Here is a 17,273-nt window from a genome sequence, read left to right on the forward strand (position 1 = left end):
CTATTCATTGAAAATATCTATCGATTATATGGCTTACCTGCCGATATAGTTAGTGATAGAGATACAAAGTTTAATAGTCATTTTTGGCATGCTGTGTTCAAGAGATTGGACACCATGCTAAGTATGAGCATAACTGATCATCCTCAAAGTGATGGTCAAACCGAGAGACTCAACCAAGTCTTGGAAGATATGCTACGAGCATATGTAAGTAAAAAGCAAACCAATTGGGAAGAATATTTACCCATATTGGAGTTTGCTTATAATAGTGCAAAACATTTATCACAGGATTTAGTCCATTTATATTGATGTATGGTTTTCAACTATGAGCTCCAGTGGCCATTGGACTCGAGAAATAAAATATACAAAAGGTTCAAGATTTTCTTCAAGATCTCCAAGAGACGACGAAAATCGCGCAAAAGATAATGTTAAGAAAGCATAGGACCGTGCTAAACATTATGTAGACAAAGATCGTAGACAAATCATCTTTGAAGAAGGTAATAAAGTGTTTTAAAAGGTTTCCGCACACTCCGAATCTTTGAAAAGGGGGAGAAGTCCGAGGCTATCTCCCAGATATTGTGGTCCATTTACAATACTTAAAAAAATAGGTAGTGTTGCTTATAAGTTAGTTTTACTAGAAAGCTCTAAAGTTCATCCATTTTTTCATGTCAGTAGACCGAAAAAGAAGTTGGGTGATGACGATAATCTCGTCAGACAAGAGATCCTAGTAGAGCTTATCGAACCCCCATCCTTACCACATGAACCAAAAAAAGTCTTGGATTTCCAAGAGAAAAGAACTCGACACTCTATATGACATGAGTGTTTAGTCAAGTGGAAGGATAGACCAGAAGAAGGCTCTACCTAGGAAAAGGTGCTTACACTCAGAAAGAGGTTCTCAAATTTCATTTTCGAGGATAAAAAATCCTCTTAAGAGGGGAGTAATGTCATGACATCAGAATTATCAGGGACCTAGAGAGCTCGACCGTCTGGGCAAGGCACGGGCGGGGTTCAGGGGGGAGCCAAGAGACCAGTTACAGACTCTAGGGTGTCTGAAGAGAACTTTTGCTATTAAAAGAGTTTGGGTCTTGATATAGGATCCGGGGTGTGTTTTTGGCATGGTTGGGTGTGGAGAAGAAGGAGCTCTCAGCACTCTAGTCTCAAGAAGAAGGTTGCCTAGCTATGGGTGACCCTACAAGAGATATCAACCTTTAAAAATCATTCAGGTTGCGCCATGAATGAGTTTACACTTTGCACTTTAGCATTTGTGGGCTCAAGTTCTGGTTTACCCAAGGCTTCCCATGTTTTATAGGAAAGCAAGTAGTAACTTGCTCTTGTATTAATCAATTCTATGTTAGGCTCAAGTTCTGGTTTACCCAAGAATTCCCATGTTTTATAGGAAACAAGTTGTAACTTGCTTCTGTATTAATCAATACTATGCTAGAGGCTTGGTCACCACTAGATGTGGAGAGTTAAAATTTTAACTTAGCTGGATCAATGTTCAAGTCTTCATCTTCTAGTGATATGAGTGTAGTTCACATGTAAAGTTTTGTTTCAAAACCTTTGTTTAGATTTAACCTCACGGGCTTTAGCTTAATATTTGACTTGTTTTTTCAATTCTTTCTTTTCTTGTTTTTCTAGCTTTTTCTAATGTACCTAGGATAGCATATCTTGGATCATAGGTTCATGGCTTGCGCCCATTGATGAATACTTCCATTTCAACACTATCAAGGATTTCAATTCAATTGAGCCCTACGAAATGATCTTTGTGACTCTGAATGGTCCCAAACTTTGAAATTTCAACCTCTTTTTCTTGTTGGAATGTCTTAGAACCAAACCTAAACAAAGTGCTAGATCCCCTTCCTTAAGTTCCTTCTTAAAACATTTTTCCCCAAAAATGTTCTCAACAATCAACTTGTGTGATGCTACCAATCTAGTTTCTCTAGGTCAATTAACCTCTCAACCATTGCATTTGTAATTCTTTAACTTGGCACAAGGTATTCCACCAGCATCATTGTGTTTACTCCATTTTCTAATAGGAATGGACTATAACTTATGTGAGTGGCCTTCTATTAAGTTTTTGTTGTGGTATAATAAATCTTTGACATGCCTCACATCCCTTTACAATTTGATGGCGGTACCAAACAATGTTGGCCACCACAATCTTGCTTTGGAGAACCTTGCAAAGCAGTTAACTACCTTGGTAGTAAAATGTCCTTTTGTTATGCCCACAACGAGTGTGCTTCTTCTAAGCATTTACAAATTCATCTTCCCTTCTTATGCACTTCCTTAGCACATTCTTTGAATTCATCTTCACTTACAAATTCATCTTTCTTAGCATATCATCTTTTAAGATTTTATAGTTTTTCCTGTTATCAATTGGTAAGGTGCAACTAGCTTGATGAGCCAATGCATCTTACCCTTGTTCAATGGGTGATCTTATAGAAACCATAAGCAAGAATTTGCAATATCTTATTGCTCTATTCAGGACCGAATCTAACTTGAATAAACAAGCATCTGGAAGGTCAACATCAACCAATGGTAGGTTCACCATTTGTAATTTGATACAAAAATGGTCATCATTGACACTAATAGCACCATTGGTTGTTTAAGATAAATGGTCAACTAAAACATGTTGGGATCCTTTTTATATAGTGATTGTAAAGTCAAATTTTAAAGGAGAAAAGTAATTGATGTGCCCTATCATGCAAGTCTTGTTAACAAAGGTACAATAAAGCATGATGATCCACAAAGAAAGTAAAGATAATGATGATATTTCTTTATAGTGTAAACCATGGTCAGTCCTTCTCTTTACATGGTGGTATATTTCATTTAGCATTATTGAAATTGGGTAGTCTAATATTTATTCCCCTAGTTGTGCTAACACACACCCTAATTATAAAATTCAAAGTAATGTACATGAAAGATTAAGTCCCAGTTGGGTGGTTTCAAGATAGGTATGCTAGCCAACACATTCTTAAGTTCTAGTTGGGTGGTTTCAGGATAGGTACACTAGCCAATGCATTCTTAAGTTCATCATATGTTTTTTTGACTTTCTTTATCCAACCAAAGACTATTAATAGTTCATATAATGGTCTTGCAATTTCAACATAGAATATAATGAATTATTGATAATACCCAACATGGCCTCCCATAAATCCTTGTACTTCTTTGTAGTTTGTTGGGGATGGTAATTCCAATATAAGTTTGACTTTTTTATCATTGGTGGAATAGTGTTTTTTGGACATCATGCATCCCAAGATTACCCTATTACCCTATGCTTTACCCGGGATTGGCATTTTAAATGGGTTAAGAATATTTGATATAATCGACATCTTAAAAACACCTTCCTTAGGTAAGCTAAACAGTCCTTACATTGTGAGTGAGCACACAAGTCATCTATGAAGACTTCTAACTACTTTTGTAAGTATTCCCTTAAATGCAAGATGAAGTTTTGTGCTAGTATTTGGGGTTAAACACTTAATTATATCCCAAGAAAACATCCAAGAAGCTATAGGCTTTCTGTCTGGCCACTTATTCTAATACATACTCTATGTAGGGTAGTGGATAATGGTCTTTACATGTTACGACATTGACACTCTTTAGGTCCACACATAACCTAAGGTTTTCATTTTTCTTGGGCATAATGATAATGAGAGAAACCCAATCAATATTCTCGATTTCTCAAATGAATTCCAAACAATCAGTATATCAATTTTCTCCTACTTCTAGTTCATTTGTTGGTAAATCCTTTGCCTATTGGTGGGTTGGGACACCCTTCTATGATAGGAATGGTATGTTGGTAGAGTATCCATCTCTTAAGAAAATCAATCCTTGAATTATTTCAAGAGATTATTTCAAGAGACCAACCAATTCTTTTTCCTCATCAGGGGTGGTCAAGTGCTTGCCTTTATTTCTGAATTTTTCAAAGAAGCTTCAGCGTTTCTTTTTTTTTCTGAAATTCGAGGAAGGAATGCCTGTGCACAGGCTACGTATGACTGCAGTTCTCGGCCTGGGTACTGAGGCGAGGAACACGGTGGCCCAACAGCCCACGCTTTGGGGCTTCGTGTAAGAGTGCGTGGCTCTGTTGATGATTGGCACTGACTGTGTGCACGACTAGGCGTGTTGTATACGGCAGGTTTGTCTGCTGTGTCTTGACATTGCGCGCTGTCGTTCCTGCAGGTAGTGGTGCTTGTATACGGCGTAGTATGGTGGTCTTACACCACCAAATAAGAGAGAGAGAGAGAGAGAGAGAGAGAGAGAGAGAGAGAGAGAGAGAGAATCGCCTGCCTTCTATGTCTTCTCGCCTTCTTCACACTTTCAGCGCTCAACTCTTGAGGATGTTGCAGCATTCAGCATGAGGATTACACGCTCTGATACCAGTGTAGGGTTACCCACAGCTAGGCGACCTTCTTCTTGAGACGAGTGCTGAGAGCTCCTTCTTCTCCACCCAACCATGCCAAAAGCACACCCTGGTTCCTATATCAAGACCCAAACTCTTTTAATAGCAAAAGTGCTCTTCACACGTGCCCCGCACACTCTAGAGTCTGTAACCGGTCTCTTGGCTCCCCTGAACCCTACCCGTGCCTTGCCTAGACGGTCGATCTTTCTAGGTTCCCGATAATTCCGATTGCATGACATCTCTTGATAGAAATAATCCCTTGACTAGAAAGGTGTATGTGATGTCTACAAGAACTATGGAAGAATATATATTGTTGGGTGGCCAAACATGGATTATTACAAGCAATTTGCACCATTCAATGAGTAGAAAAGTTGGATCAACTCCAGAAGGATGGTAGCATAATCACAGTGCCACTTTGGAACCTCATCAGAGCCCTGCTACAAGTCATTCCAAGCTTCACAAGATAACTACTTCTCTCGAGTCCCCAAGAGGATCAAGAAACACAAACAGAACCACTACAACAAGCTACCCACCCAATCGAGGAAAATCCACAAAGGGAAGAATGACCTTCAATAAAAGGCCAATTCCATCTCGAAGACAACGGGTAAAGAAACATCTTCTTTATTCTCAAGGGTACTATGAAGGAGAAAATAAAGTATGGATACCATAATAGGAAGTCATCACACATATAATAGGGAATGCCACACATAGTAAACCTCAACATATCAATGAGACCAAACCCCCAACATAGGCAAAGACCTAAAACCACAACCCAACAAAGACCTAATCATAGCTCTTGCTCTATTCAGTGCATTAGGATGTCAATTGATATTCTAGTAGGTTCTTATGGTTTCATTCCTTTGTTCGTACTAGGTGCTTGTGTTTCTCCTACCTTTTCTTTTCCTTTGGAGTAGGCATTTACCTGCTTTGCTCTGAGCTTTGATTTCGAGTTAGTTAGTTATGTTTTTACAAGAAGATCCTTATGGTGTTTTCCTCCATATCTTTTGAGGGTGCACATCACTAATATTTGTTTAACTTCAAAATTAAGAACACAATGCAAGGGTTAAAAAAATATTAAGTTTTTCACAGGTGTGAAAATCCAATACGAACACAATGCAAAGGATACAAAAATAATAAGTTTTTCATGCCATGAAACACTTTGATTTTTCTCAACAGTGAAAATGCCTAGTTGTCAATGCATTAAAAAAAAGGGGATGCTTACCAATATAAAAAACCAACCACCTTAATCATGTCATGGTTTTCAAAAATAGCGATTTAATTCTTCATTTTCTCCAATATTTTGCTTCTTACTTAATCGTTTTTCTTCATCTTCTTGCCATCAATTTTCTACTTCATTACTTGCTTGGATCCATAATCAGCCACCTTAATCATGTTATGGTTTCTAAAAATAGCAATTTGATTCTTTTTTTCCTCCAATCTTTTGCTTCTTACTTAATCGTATTTCTTCATATTCTCGCCACCAATAATTTTCTTCTTCATTTCATGCTTTGATCCACCAAATGCTTCCATTTTATGATTTTTTGCATCTTCTCTTTTGCTCTGTGCTCCTTCTCTACTAAATGTATGATGATAGCATATCGTAAGATCATAACATCAAAGCAAGGAAAACATTTAAAAAATAAAAAACCTGATTTGTGAATATAATTACATGCATCACTCCTCATGTGTCTTCCCTTAACCAAGTCACATAACCCACTTAGAGAACTGTTAATCCTCTAAAAAAATCAAGAAAGATACATGTTGTGACATGAAAAACCAACCAGGTTTTTCATGCCCTGAAAAACTTGATTAATTAGTTTTTCACGTTAAAATCACTTCTTCAAAAGTGATTAAGCCTCTACAAAAAATGATTGAAATTTACTAGTTTTTAGTTAAAATACCGCCAAAATATGCAAATTTAGACTAGAATCATAAAATAAAAGTATCACAACCATCTAATTGGACATGTTGATTAACAAATTCCATGCTAAAATCTAGCCGTGAAAAACTAATAGTTTTTCACAAGGCAAATTATTGGTTTTTTACACCAAAGTAATTATGATGGGGTCATTATGATGGGATGTAGTCAGAGACTATTTGTTAATTGTATTACATCATGCTAGCCCATATACGCTTATAAAAGTGTCAAAACTGCGAGCAAGGACCTAGGGTTAGTAGCACAGCCAGGGTGGAACTCCACGGTGGAGAGAGTGGATGAGAGAAAGTGATAAACTCAATAGAGAGAAAATGAGTGCACATATAAAGTACATGTTTTTGTAGGCTTAGAGCCTTATCTTATGATCCAAAGAAATCACACACACATAGAAAAGATGATGCATGACATACTTATCTTATCCAAATATAAGGGAGTGTTCACACCTAAGCAGGTGTTCACACACACATACACAAGATAAGGCTTAGAGTCTTATCTTATGACCAAAAGAAGTCACATACACACATTGAAAAGATGACGCATGACATACTTATCTTATCCAAATATAAGGGAGCGTTTACACCTAAGAAGGTGTTCACACACACACATACATATGAATAAGGAGACACATACATAAGATGAGGACATACAGACGTAATAGACACGAATACACATACATGTGGGTACATATAAGAGACTCCAAAATACCTAACAAACCCCCCTTTTTGGAGCGAAGGTGCTGAGATCCTCATGAAAAAAGGTTCCTACCACCTACCCTATCCCCTCTACCTCAGAGCTAAACTCACCATTTGTGCCTCTCATGTGCCATGGTCATAGAGTCTTCTCCTATCAAGGAGAGACCTAGTGTAGGAAGGCCAATACTTTGTCACCCCCTTAGCTCTTATCTAGGGTTTTATGAAAATTCAAAAGCCTCTTATAACACAAGCAAGCATTTAGGCGGGAAAACACAACGTGCACACAAAAGATTATTTTTGGACTTTTGGGGGCATCCGGGCAGAGAGCCCTGACTCAAACACAAAACACACATAAATTAGAAGTTGAAGTGGAATCCCCCCTCGATGCTAGTGATGTCGCCCTTTTTGTGACATTGTTTCCAAGGCACTATGTGTTGGGGCCCAAGCACAGATCTCCCTAGTGATGTTGCCCTCTTTGTGACATCGTTTCCAAGGCACTACGTGTTGGGACGCCAACACGGATGATGACGTGGAAGCTTGTGCTGGTGTAGAAGCATGTGCTAATGTCACAGGGACATTTGGTGAAGTCTCAAATAAATGCATGAAGCCAAAAAAATGGTTACCCTTTCTTCACGTTATTGAGGACTTTCATACTTTAAAGAGCCTTTTTACACCATTAATAAAAATGATCCTAAGGGTTAGCCCTTGGTATACAGAAGCGCTGGATGTTAAGGCTAAGCAAAATCGACTTCGTACTTACATGGCTAGGTCTAAAATCGACTCCCATGGCACATTCTGTTAGAGGTGACCAGGTTCAAATGCTGGTAGCAAATGGAGGTGCAAAGAAGGCATGTGACATCAACATTGATTCTTACTTAGTTCATAGCCCTTTTTGGGATCTAATTGTTTTGGAGTTCCTCTTCCCAATTTTGGAGTTCCTCAATTTTCAAAATTTGGCTCTCCTAAACTCTGTAATTACACATCATTCGTGGACCATGCATAAGTGGGGACTCCCACATAAATATTTGGCCTAAAATAATGTTGTAAAATTCTAGTTCATCACCATGCAAGTGTGTCAATAGGAGAATAAAAAGATTATAATCTTTCAAGTCATGGAGAATCCCCATTGGCCTTGTGATAGTATCATCTATTACCATCTATTATTTCACAATGAGTTCCATAGTTTTCAAAGGCAGGTTCCCCATTTTTCCTAGCAATGCTTGGTTACAACTGTTACACTAGTACCACCATCTAGGATAGATGTGGCTTTCCAACCTTTAATACATATAACTAGGAGTGTGGCATATGCTGTTTTCACAATGGGTTCCATAGTTTCCAAAGGTAGATTGCCCCATTTTTGCTAGCAATGCTTGATTTACAATTGTCAAACTAGTACAGCCATCTAGGACAGATGTGGCTTCCTAACCTTTACATACAAATGGGAGTGTGGCATTGACATCATTTTCATAGCAACCATCCATATTGTTCACTCAAATGTTAGCCAATTTTTATCCCTCAAGTTCCTCCACTGCACTGGGACTAGCAACTACTCAGCAAGACTCTCATGTTTGGCATGGAGGTTTCCATCCATCCAATCCTTAAGATCTAAAGATGTAGATTTCTTTGCAGTAGTGACCCACTCCAATAGGCATCTTAATTTCCAAAGATAGGAATGTAGTGAGTCTTGCTATATCCCTTGGGTAGGTTTTCATGTACCTATGGTGACCATAGGGTAACTTACACATGATTAAGGAAGGAAGCAAAGTTGGTGGTTCTAACTAGATGAAGCAACAAAGTTGCAAGCAAATCTAGTTAGAGACCGAGCTTGACCTCATACAGGTGTTTATTTTATTATGGAAATTCCTTGAGGGTTAGTGAGTGAGTCTCCAATATTTATTGGGAAAACAAATCCTGTAAAGACTTTGGGTGAACTTTACTGTTTATGTTCTCAATGGATAAGTGGGAATTTTGTGATACGCTAATAAGGTTAGCGATGCTTGGTTTTGTTATGGGCTTGTTGGATTAGGCCATTAAGTATTTGCATGTTAACACGTCTGAAGGATCTATTGTCTTGGATAGCATGTTAACACGGCTAAAGGATCCATGATATCAAATAGCCCTACTTCTTCATTAATTTATATGTAACATACTTAACACGGGACATGACTAATTTTGTTTATTTCTATTGGATGGGTTTAAAATAATACCATTAAGATAACAACAAGGAAAGCCAAACCATTAGTTAAAAGTGGCTACCACCTAGGCAAGTGATGCCATCACTTTTTACTTTGGGAATGAGTAGATTCAAACCATGTACTTTCCTTTCGAGAGAGGCAGAGAATTCTGTATGCAACATTTTGGGAGGAGTGATATGGGGACATTGACAAAGCCAAAAGCTTGTGGGAGAGAGTCGGCCCTAGAAAAAGACTATCACAAAACACACTCTCTCTCTCTCTCTCTCTCTCTCGTGCATCATAGAGAGCAAGCATTAAGAGATGCTGCAATAAGACACTTTTGGTCTAAATATTCTCTTAATATGAGAACCATATGGATCTTACTAGCCTACCTTCTGCAACATCACAATTTGATGCACCGTCAAATTCTAATTGACAATTTAATGAGCAATCTCCATATTGATTTCTAACACCATCAATCCCTCTCTCTCTCTCTCTCTCTCTCTCTCTCTCTCTCTCTCACACACACACACACACACAGTGTCAATGAGTAAAAGTTGGGCTACTTTTACAAACTTGAGTCACACATGTAGTTCTTCTTGCAGTTGACAAGTAGCGAGGGGTAGCATCTTTTTTTTTTGGGCTTAAATGGGTGTTGAAGGATTTTCAATCAAAGCCTACCCATCGATGTTCTTAAAATGCAAAGATCAACTAAATACAATTGGTCAATTTTAAGGTGCAAAAGACACACTTCACAATGAACAAACAATCCTTTTGTCCTTGGAATGCAGAGATCACCAAAGTAGTATGTAACATGCAAAGGCCCTGAAGAGCAACTTGCTCATTGGGTTTTATACTTCAAATTTGTTTTCAAGTCTTCAATAGTATATTTGATACTTGTTTTGGGTCGTACAATTGACACTTGTAGATGCAAATCAAATGGATATGTGAATACCCTAACAAGAGCTTCAACAAGAGCTTACAAAAGGGTCAACAAACAATTTCTCATGTATGACATGTTGCCTCCTCCAAGCATTGAGCACAACGCTTATAGATGAGCCAAAAAGCTATTGCCTATGCATACAATACTACAATAACGACCCCAAAACTACAACCCTTCCCCCCCCCCCCACATCAATTACTTAGTGGCGATTGCCCTATGTTCTAAGCTTCTTTGCTTTAACACGATTGGCACTAACTCAATTTGAATTGAGGATCTTTTGAACATGCATGCATTCACATACACGGTCAACAAGTTAATAGCATTCAGCACAATGCACACGTCATTTGCATTTTGACATGTGGCCTCAAAAATTTAAGGGTGATGAATCATGATACTTTTCCAATGCTAGAAGTTGAGTCATGTCCATAAAGGTTTGGAAAGACACTAAAATGTAGTAGCTTCATGGTGGATGGCTTTCACCCCTCTAATGCTCAAAAGCAACAAATGAATAAATGACGGTATGTTGATTTAGTGGAGCACTTTTTTTAATTCTTATATTTGTGAATATGTAGCTTATCCCAATAAGAAATCCCTTTAGTGAAGGCATCTTGATTTAGTGGAATACTTTTTATAAAACCAATAAGAAAAAATTGTACGTTGATAATTTGTTTCATGGAATGTTCACCATGTCTAAATCACAGAGTATGCTAATATATTTGGTCAAGTACATCAAACAAAAAGGGTCATGCTCACTCCATGGACCCTTCATCAATTGGAAAATAACATTCAAAAACTTCCAACACAACCTAATACTTTACTTCTTATTCTTATGGTATGCTAAGTAGATCTCGTGCTTGGAAATCAATCTGGAGGAGAGGCCATTGATATGTGGATTAGAAAGAGGGGGAAGGAGTTAGTGAAGATTTTCTGCCGTTTTTGCTAAGGCTGCCTTCATTAATTTTTGTTCCCTTTTTCTTACCCTCATGCCTACTAGTTGTGATAGCTATGGCAATGTCATTAGGAAACAGTGTATCCGAGAAAATCCCATGATATACAGTCGAGAGGAAAAGACCAAAGACAGTAATGGCCGATACCATCGAAAGAACCGTGGCCAGGGCTTTTGTTAAGAAATGGTTTACTTTGTGAGAATAATGAGTAGTAGCAATAGCTGCAGAAGTCATAGGGTACAGAAAAGCCCACCAACTTATAGAGAACCTGCCCAAAGGAAAGAGAAGACAATGCTCTTTTGTTTATAGCATAATTCAATTAAAAAACACACAAATTCCTCAATTTCACGTTTTCATGTACATAAGCATGCATGTTGAAATTTCCCCTACAATCCTGCGCTCATATGTAGTAAACCCTCCAGGTTGCTCAAGACAAGGATTCTCCATAGAGGTGGGCAAGTAGTGCATGGTAAATGACCCCAAAACAAGAAGCCATTCCCTACTCCCTTTGCAATAAATGGGCAGCAATGGCACTAACCCTGTTTGAGGCTGGTTAGAGGCCAGTGGGCAAGTGGGGTAACGAAGAAACAAAGCTGTGTTGTCCCACAAAAGAAAAAGTATTAAGGGCAGAAATCATTAAAGGTTAACCTAAAAATAGAAATCAAGGGAAGAAATCATATGCTGCCAATTACTAAGAAAAGGCAAGATAGATTAACATAGATCAATAAGCTCCTTGTAGGACTATGGGCCCTGGGGGTATACTGCCCCTTCCTGGGGGGGGCTCTTACACAAATAAAGGTGCAAGCTCCTAGATCCCTGCTCAGCCCTTGGATGCTACAGATGCAGTTGGGGAGTAGATTGCACACACACACTCACCGTCTAACAAACAAAAATCCACTTTAACTGCCACCTCATGCCCATCCTCTAAGAAAACATGGACAGGGAAAAATGGCTGCACACTGGATGGGCAGCTAGGACCCATCCAATCAACGGTTGGCATAGTTGCTTTCCTCAAGATTCACTGTGGGACCCACATGCACTTTTTCCTGAGGTAATCAGTCCAGTGTGTAACCTAGAAGTGGATGACTCTATACCCATCAAGTGAAACCAAGACTTCGAAGTGCAAGTGCACTTCGAGACGTGCACACACACCACCACCTGTACAAAACATTTACAAGATGTCTCAACACAATGCTGCCAGCAAGGTTTGAACCTGCCACCTCCTGCTAGGAAACCAAACACCCTGACCAACTGGGCTATCAAGACTTTCCACCTGCTACGCCATTGGCAGGCAAACATGGGCTGGTTGCATGAATGTTCATATATCATGTAACCACCATATTCAAAAATTCCTTTCTCAAAACAGAATGCACAGTAGTTTACATCAAGATAAAGATTTCAGCCAATGAGGTGATAGCTCAAGCGGTGAAGGTGTTTGCCTGGGACCAAGAGGTCCTGGGTTCAAAACCCCCCTTCGTGCTTCCTCGGCGGCATTGCCTATGGGCGGATAATTAAGTGCCTATGGGCGGTGAAAAATCGGTAACTACGGGAGGATCTAGGCCAGTCGCGCGGGGGGTGGGGGCGGGGGGGGGGGGAGAGAGAGAGAGAGAGAGAGAGAGAGAGATTTCATCAGTTTATAAAGTGTTCAAGTTTCTTACGGAAATCCACGGAAAAAGTTGAGCCGAACAACCTGAAATAAGACAAATAGTCAGAGCTAATATAGTTTATATAAAACATAATGATTAAGATTTACATAAATGCATATATATATATATAAAGAGAGAGAGAGAGAGAGATGTATGTATGTATGTATGTATGTATGTATTATAAAGAGAGAGAGAGAGAGAGAGAGAGAGAGAGAGAGAGAGAGAGAGAGAGATGTATGTATGTACAATATGCATATATATATATGTATGTATGTATGTATGTATGTATGTATTATAAGGTTACTGAATTTACAATGCTAGGGTATGAACCCAGCTTCAGTGGATTGGCAGGCGGGGTTTCTAACCATTCAAGCTAACACTTGGAGGCTTATTGATACACAAAATTAAGAGTGTCATGTTTTACCAAATGTATAATGTATGATGCACACACACAGGCGAGAACATAAACCACTTGGGCCAGAGCCCCTTGACATATGCACGCACATACAGCATGCACACACACTTTGTATGAGCTGTCAGGGTTTAAACTATCAACCTCGAGGGTAGAATGGGATGTATTGAGCTAAACGATAAACCACTCATGCAAGAGCCCGCTTGCAATACATACATTCATGAATGCATGCATACATACTTGTATAGCTATGTAACACACATTCTAAAATTGTAAAGATCTATCCTGTAATGTTTCTTGCAACTCACCAAGGAAGTGTACAAGAACAAGCCCACAAAATAGCAAATCCTTGATAGGTAGTCGAAGTCTCCTGTGATAGTTTCCCAAGCAACGCTCGCAGTGCTTGGTGCTGCCACACACAAGAAAAAAACCGGATGAAGGTCCTTGGGGACAGCCTCAGTACTGGGCAGCCTCTGGTAAAGGGTTACAAAAAGCACCAAATAGTGAATGATCCCGACAGCCCAGAAAAATATGGCTGCCTCTTTCAATTCAACTTTGGCGGCAAGCAGCGCCCCAATGAAATTCCCGACCAATGCAAGATGAGTGGAAGGGTTGGCCACTTTACTTAGTCTCCTTTCTCCTCCCAAAAACCACTGTCCATACATCTTCAGTTCGAGGAGAAAAATGGGCATCATAAATAGACACCACACCCCTGGGTTTAAAGAGGCAGTAATATCAGGAGGGACGCCAAGAGATAAGAAAAGGCAGGCCACCCATGGAGCAAAAAAGAAGTTGCTGCGCACCGGATGGTAGTATTCTCTCCGCACTGCCTCAAAATAGAACAGGCACTTCATGAGGTATGTGAAGGATATGATGAAGAGTGAAAAGATGGCCAGACACCACACTACCAGGTTGATGCCCTTGGGCACATGGAGAATATCCACTGGTATATCCATTGCCAGTGTTTTCCATAAATATGCCTGGCTTGCAAGACCGATGCTGATACCAAAGCATGCAATTGGAAATCGTAACAGAAACGGCCACTTCTGGTCCAGTGGAAGCAACATGTCCTCTGGATGCTGTTAACAATTTGCATACTCTACTCATTAGTATGGAAACCGGTTGGCAGCTATCATGACCGATCACAAGTCATTGAACCAATCAGGAAACAAATCCATCTTAAGTCTTCAGAAAGGCAAGAAGACCCTTGAAATTAGTTAGTACGATTATACATGTAGAAGAAGGGAGTCAACCTTAGACTCATCACTCCCCCACAGTATCACATAACAGAGTTTTTAGTATGTGCACCCGTGCAAGTCCTACACTACCTGGGCTCCTCAAAAGGGAGTACTTGGTGGCTGTCATGCCTAGGCAGCTAGATCTCCCGGGGCTATGCCTTAAGGGAGTAAGAAACCCCTTTTGGCGACGTTAATGACAAAAGCATGAGAAAAATTTAGTGTTACTTCACAATGTTGACTAAAATAAGGCAAGCAGAGTTTTAAGCAATACGTAAATAAAAATGTGGCAGCTTGTGTCCACATACCTTCAAAATCTCCAATTCAGGACCCTTGAAAGCATCAAAGAACCTGTCCACAGACACAGCTGTGAGTTCATCAGCCGTAATATTATTATTGTCTCCTTCTTGCTGATGCCTGAATTCCGAATGCAAGATCTTCCTTTCATGTTTCCCAGATTTTGTCTTGAAAAGGCGGTAATTTTCGTCATTCATGCTGCCTAATTGGTCAGACATTGCCCCAAGTCCTTGCCTAGGATGTTGGTTTTTCACCCGGCTTCGTTTAGCACTAATGACAGCTGGAGTCTGAGGCATAGTATGAGAGTCAATATTCATCAGTACATGTGAGCTTTCTTTTGCAAAAGACACATCCTTCAATACTTTCCCTCTTGAAAGGTACCCATTTCTTTCAAGAGCAGTGGGTCCTCTGACAGTGGAAGTCCCACTCTCTTGCAATGTGGATGTTGTGGCCTTGCTTGAGAGTTGAACCACATCCATGTTTGGGTTATTGAAAGAATTTTCTGCTCTTCTCAGACTTGCCATTTTCTCGGATTGGTTAATCTGAGTGGGTAACATTATCTCTGAGGTGAACTCATCTGTGTCAAATGCAACCCTTTTTGGAAGGCCGTTGCTTGGAGGACCTTCAATTCCGCCTGACATAAACGTTGTGTATTATCAATGCATTTGTTTGTACCACATTGAACATCAATCTCAACAAGCATGGGGTAAAAGTAACTCACCAAGGAGATCATTGTTTACCACAGCAAGTCCTGGTCTATTGAAATCATCCTCCCAATTGTGAACAGTTTGATTAGCTGCCGGACTTGCCAGTAAAGGCTTTTCCATTTTTCCAATGGCTTTCATTCTTGACCTTGTCTATTATATAGGCCTTGAGCCACAATCACAACTACTGATGAATACAAGCAATACACAAGGTTTCACCCCCGCGACATTATGATACCCACCATCCGCAAGCATTCTGATAATTTACGAGATGTACAAGGAGCCCAGCCTACCCTAAAACATATTCAAAGTGAAGGAATGCATCCCTAACACATCCAATTTCTTGTGCACCGCATCCGTTGTACAGATGAAGTCTATACTAAAGACATTTGTGAGGATGAAGTCTATAGTAAAGACATGCTTAGGGTTAAAAATCTATTCCAAGTCAGATTTTGATGGTCAATGTGATGTGATGAAAAGGAGAAAAATAGCCCAAATTTGGAGGCACAGGAATAGCCATATAGTTTGTAAGCTCAACAAAGACCCAACAACCAGAATGAGCAAAAACCCCCCAATAAGCTATTGTGGTATATAAGACCCAACTACTAGCAAGAGCAAAAGAACAGAGACTCAACCAAATGAAAAACACACACAAGGAGATGTGAAAGGGCTAAAAGAACCCATCATAAGCCTCCTACTAAGGGAGAAGAAGCAAAAAAGCAAACGGGAGGTGGAGAAGAGCCTGAGTGTGGTTGGTGCAAGTCCTCCCCATTTAAGCAGCTTCGATATTTCCACTTGATGATGCTATGTCCTGAAAATACGAGACCTTCGTGTATAAAATCATGCCGGCCAAGCATGTACACTGTTGTCTCATGCACAATTGGCCAAAAAATCCTTTGCAGTCTTCGAGGAAACCATTTTGGAACAACCTCTGCGTACTCCAAGATGTTTGGAAAAGGCATTATGCGAACACACCTCTCTCTCTCTCACACCTCTCTCTCTCTCTCACACACACACACACACTCTCTCTCTCTCTATGTGTGCTATACACGCCCCGCCTCCCCCGCTCCCCCTCCTCTCTATGCGCGCACTTCTCTCTCTACACGCCCTCTGCTTCGCTACACCTCCTACAAATACCACACACGCTATCTACCCTTCTCTGTCCACTCGACGCGCCTTGTCCGCACTCAATGTGCTCTTTCTATCATTAGTGTCGCGACCCGTCTCCGACAGGAAGATTTTGCATTTTGAGGGAAGCATTTTCCATGCAGGAAGATTTTGCATTTTCAGGGAAGCATTTTCAATGTAGTTACATTGCAAAAGAAATATGTATAAAATCACCCGGAAGCATTTTCCATGAAGCATTTTCCATGTAGTTACATGCAAAAGAAATATGTGTAAAATCACCCTTTGCATTTTCAGGAAAACATTTTCCATGTAGTGACATGCATTTTCCATGTAGTTACATGCAAAAGAAATATGTGTAAAATCACCCTTCCTTTCCGTTTAGAAGCTACGCATATCGAGTCACACACACACGCATAAAGATGTATGTATGTATGTATGTACATATACGTATGTGTATGTGTACGTAATCTATGTGTCTGTGTATGCGCACGCACCCATAATATCCATAGATATTATATATATATGTATACATCGTCCTCAACTTGCCAACCTTATATATAAACACATCATGATTGCCATATATATCCATATAGAAGCTTCTAAAGCACCAAACTTGGCATATAAATATACATCTAGCACTACAAACCCATAAAATGATGACAATCTTAACATACCTGAACACGGCTTCAAAACAATCTTCGGACAACTGGATTATCTCTCCTTGGTGGCCTATACCTCGCACCTCCATCTAGCAAAATGCATG

General features: G+C 39.7%; 1 protein-coding gene across 1 annotated transcript; it reads right to left on the minus strand.

Annotated features, from left to right (window-relative positions):
- Positions 1 to 10,806: 10,806 nt before the first annotated feature.
- On the minus strand, positions 10,807 to 16,405 carry LOC147634792 (S-type anion channel SLAH2-like). Its single transcript, XM_086803412.1, has 5 exons — positions 15,400 to 16,405; positions 14,690 to 15,312; positions 13,455 to 14,225; positions 12,747 to 12,778; positions 10,807 to 11,356 (listed from the first exon to the last, which is right to left on the minus strand). The coding sequence occupies exons 1-5, from the start codon at positions 15,521 to 15,523 to the stop codon at positions 11,035 to 11,037; spliced, it is 1,872 nt and encodes a 623-aa protein (XP_086659538.1). The 5' UTR covers positions 15,524 to 16,405; the 3' UTR covers positions 10,807 to 11,034.
- Positions 16,406 to 17,273: the final 868 nt, after the last annotated feature.

The sequence above is a fragment of the Cibotium barometz genome, chromosome 10 (assembly GCF_041138505.1).
Source record: "Cibotium barometz isolate CiBa-2024 chromosome 10, ASM4113850v1, whole genome shotgun sequence".
NCBI classification, from domain to species: Eukaryota; Viridiplantae; Streptophyta; class Polypodiopsida; order Cyatheales; family Cibotiaceae; genus Cibotium; species Cibotium barometz.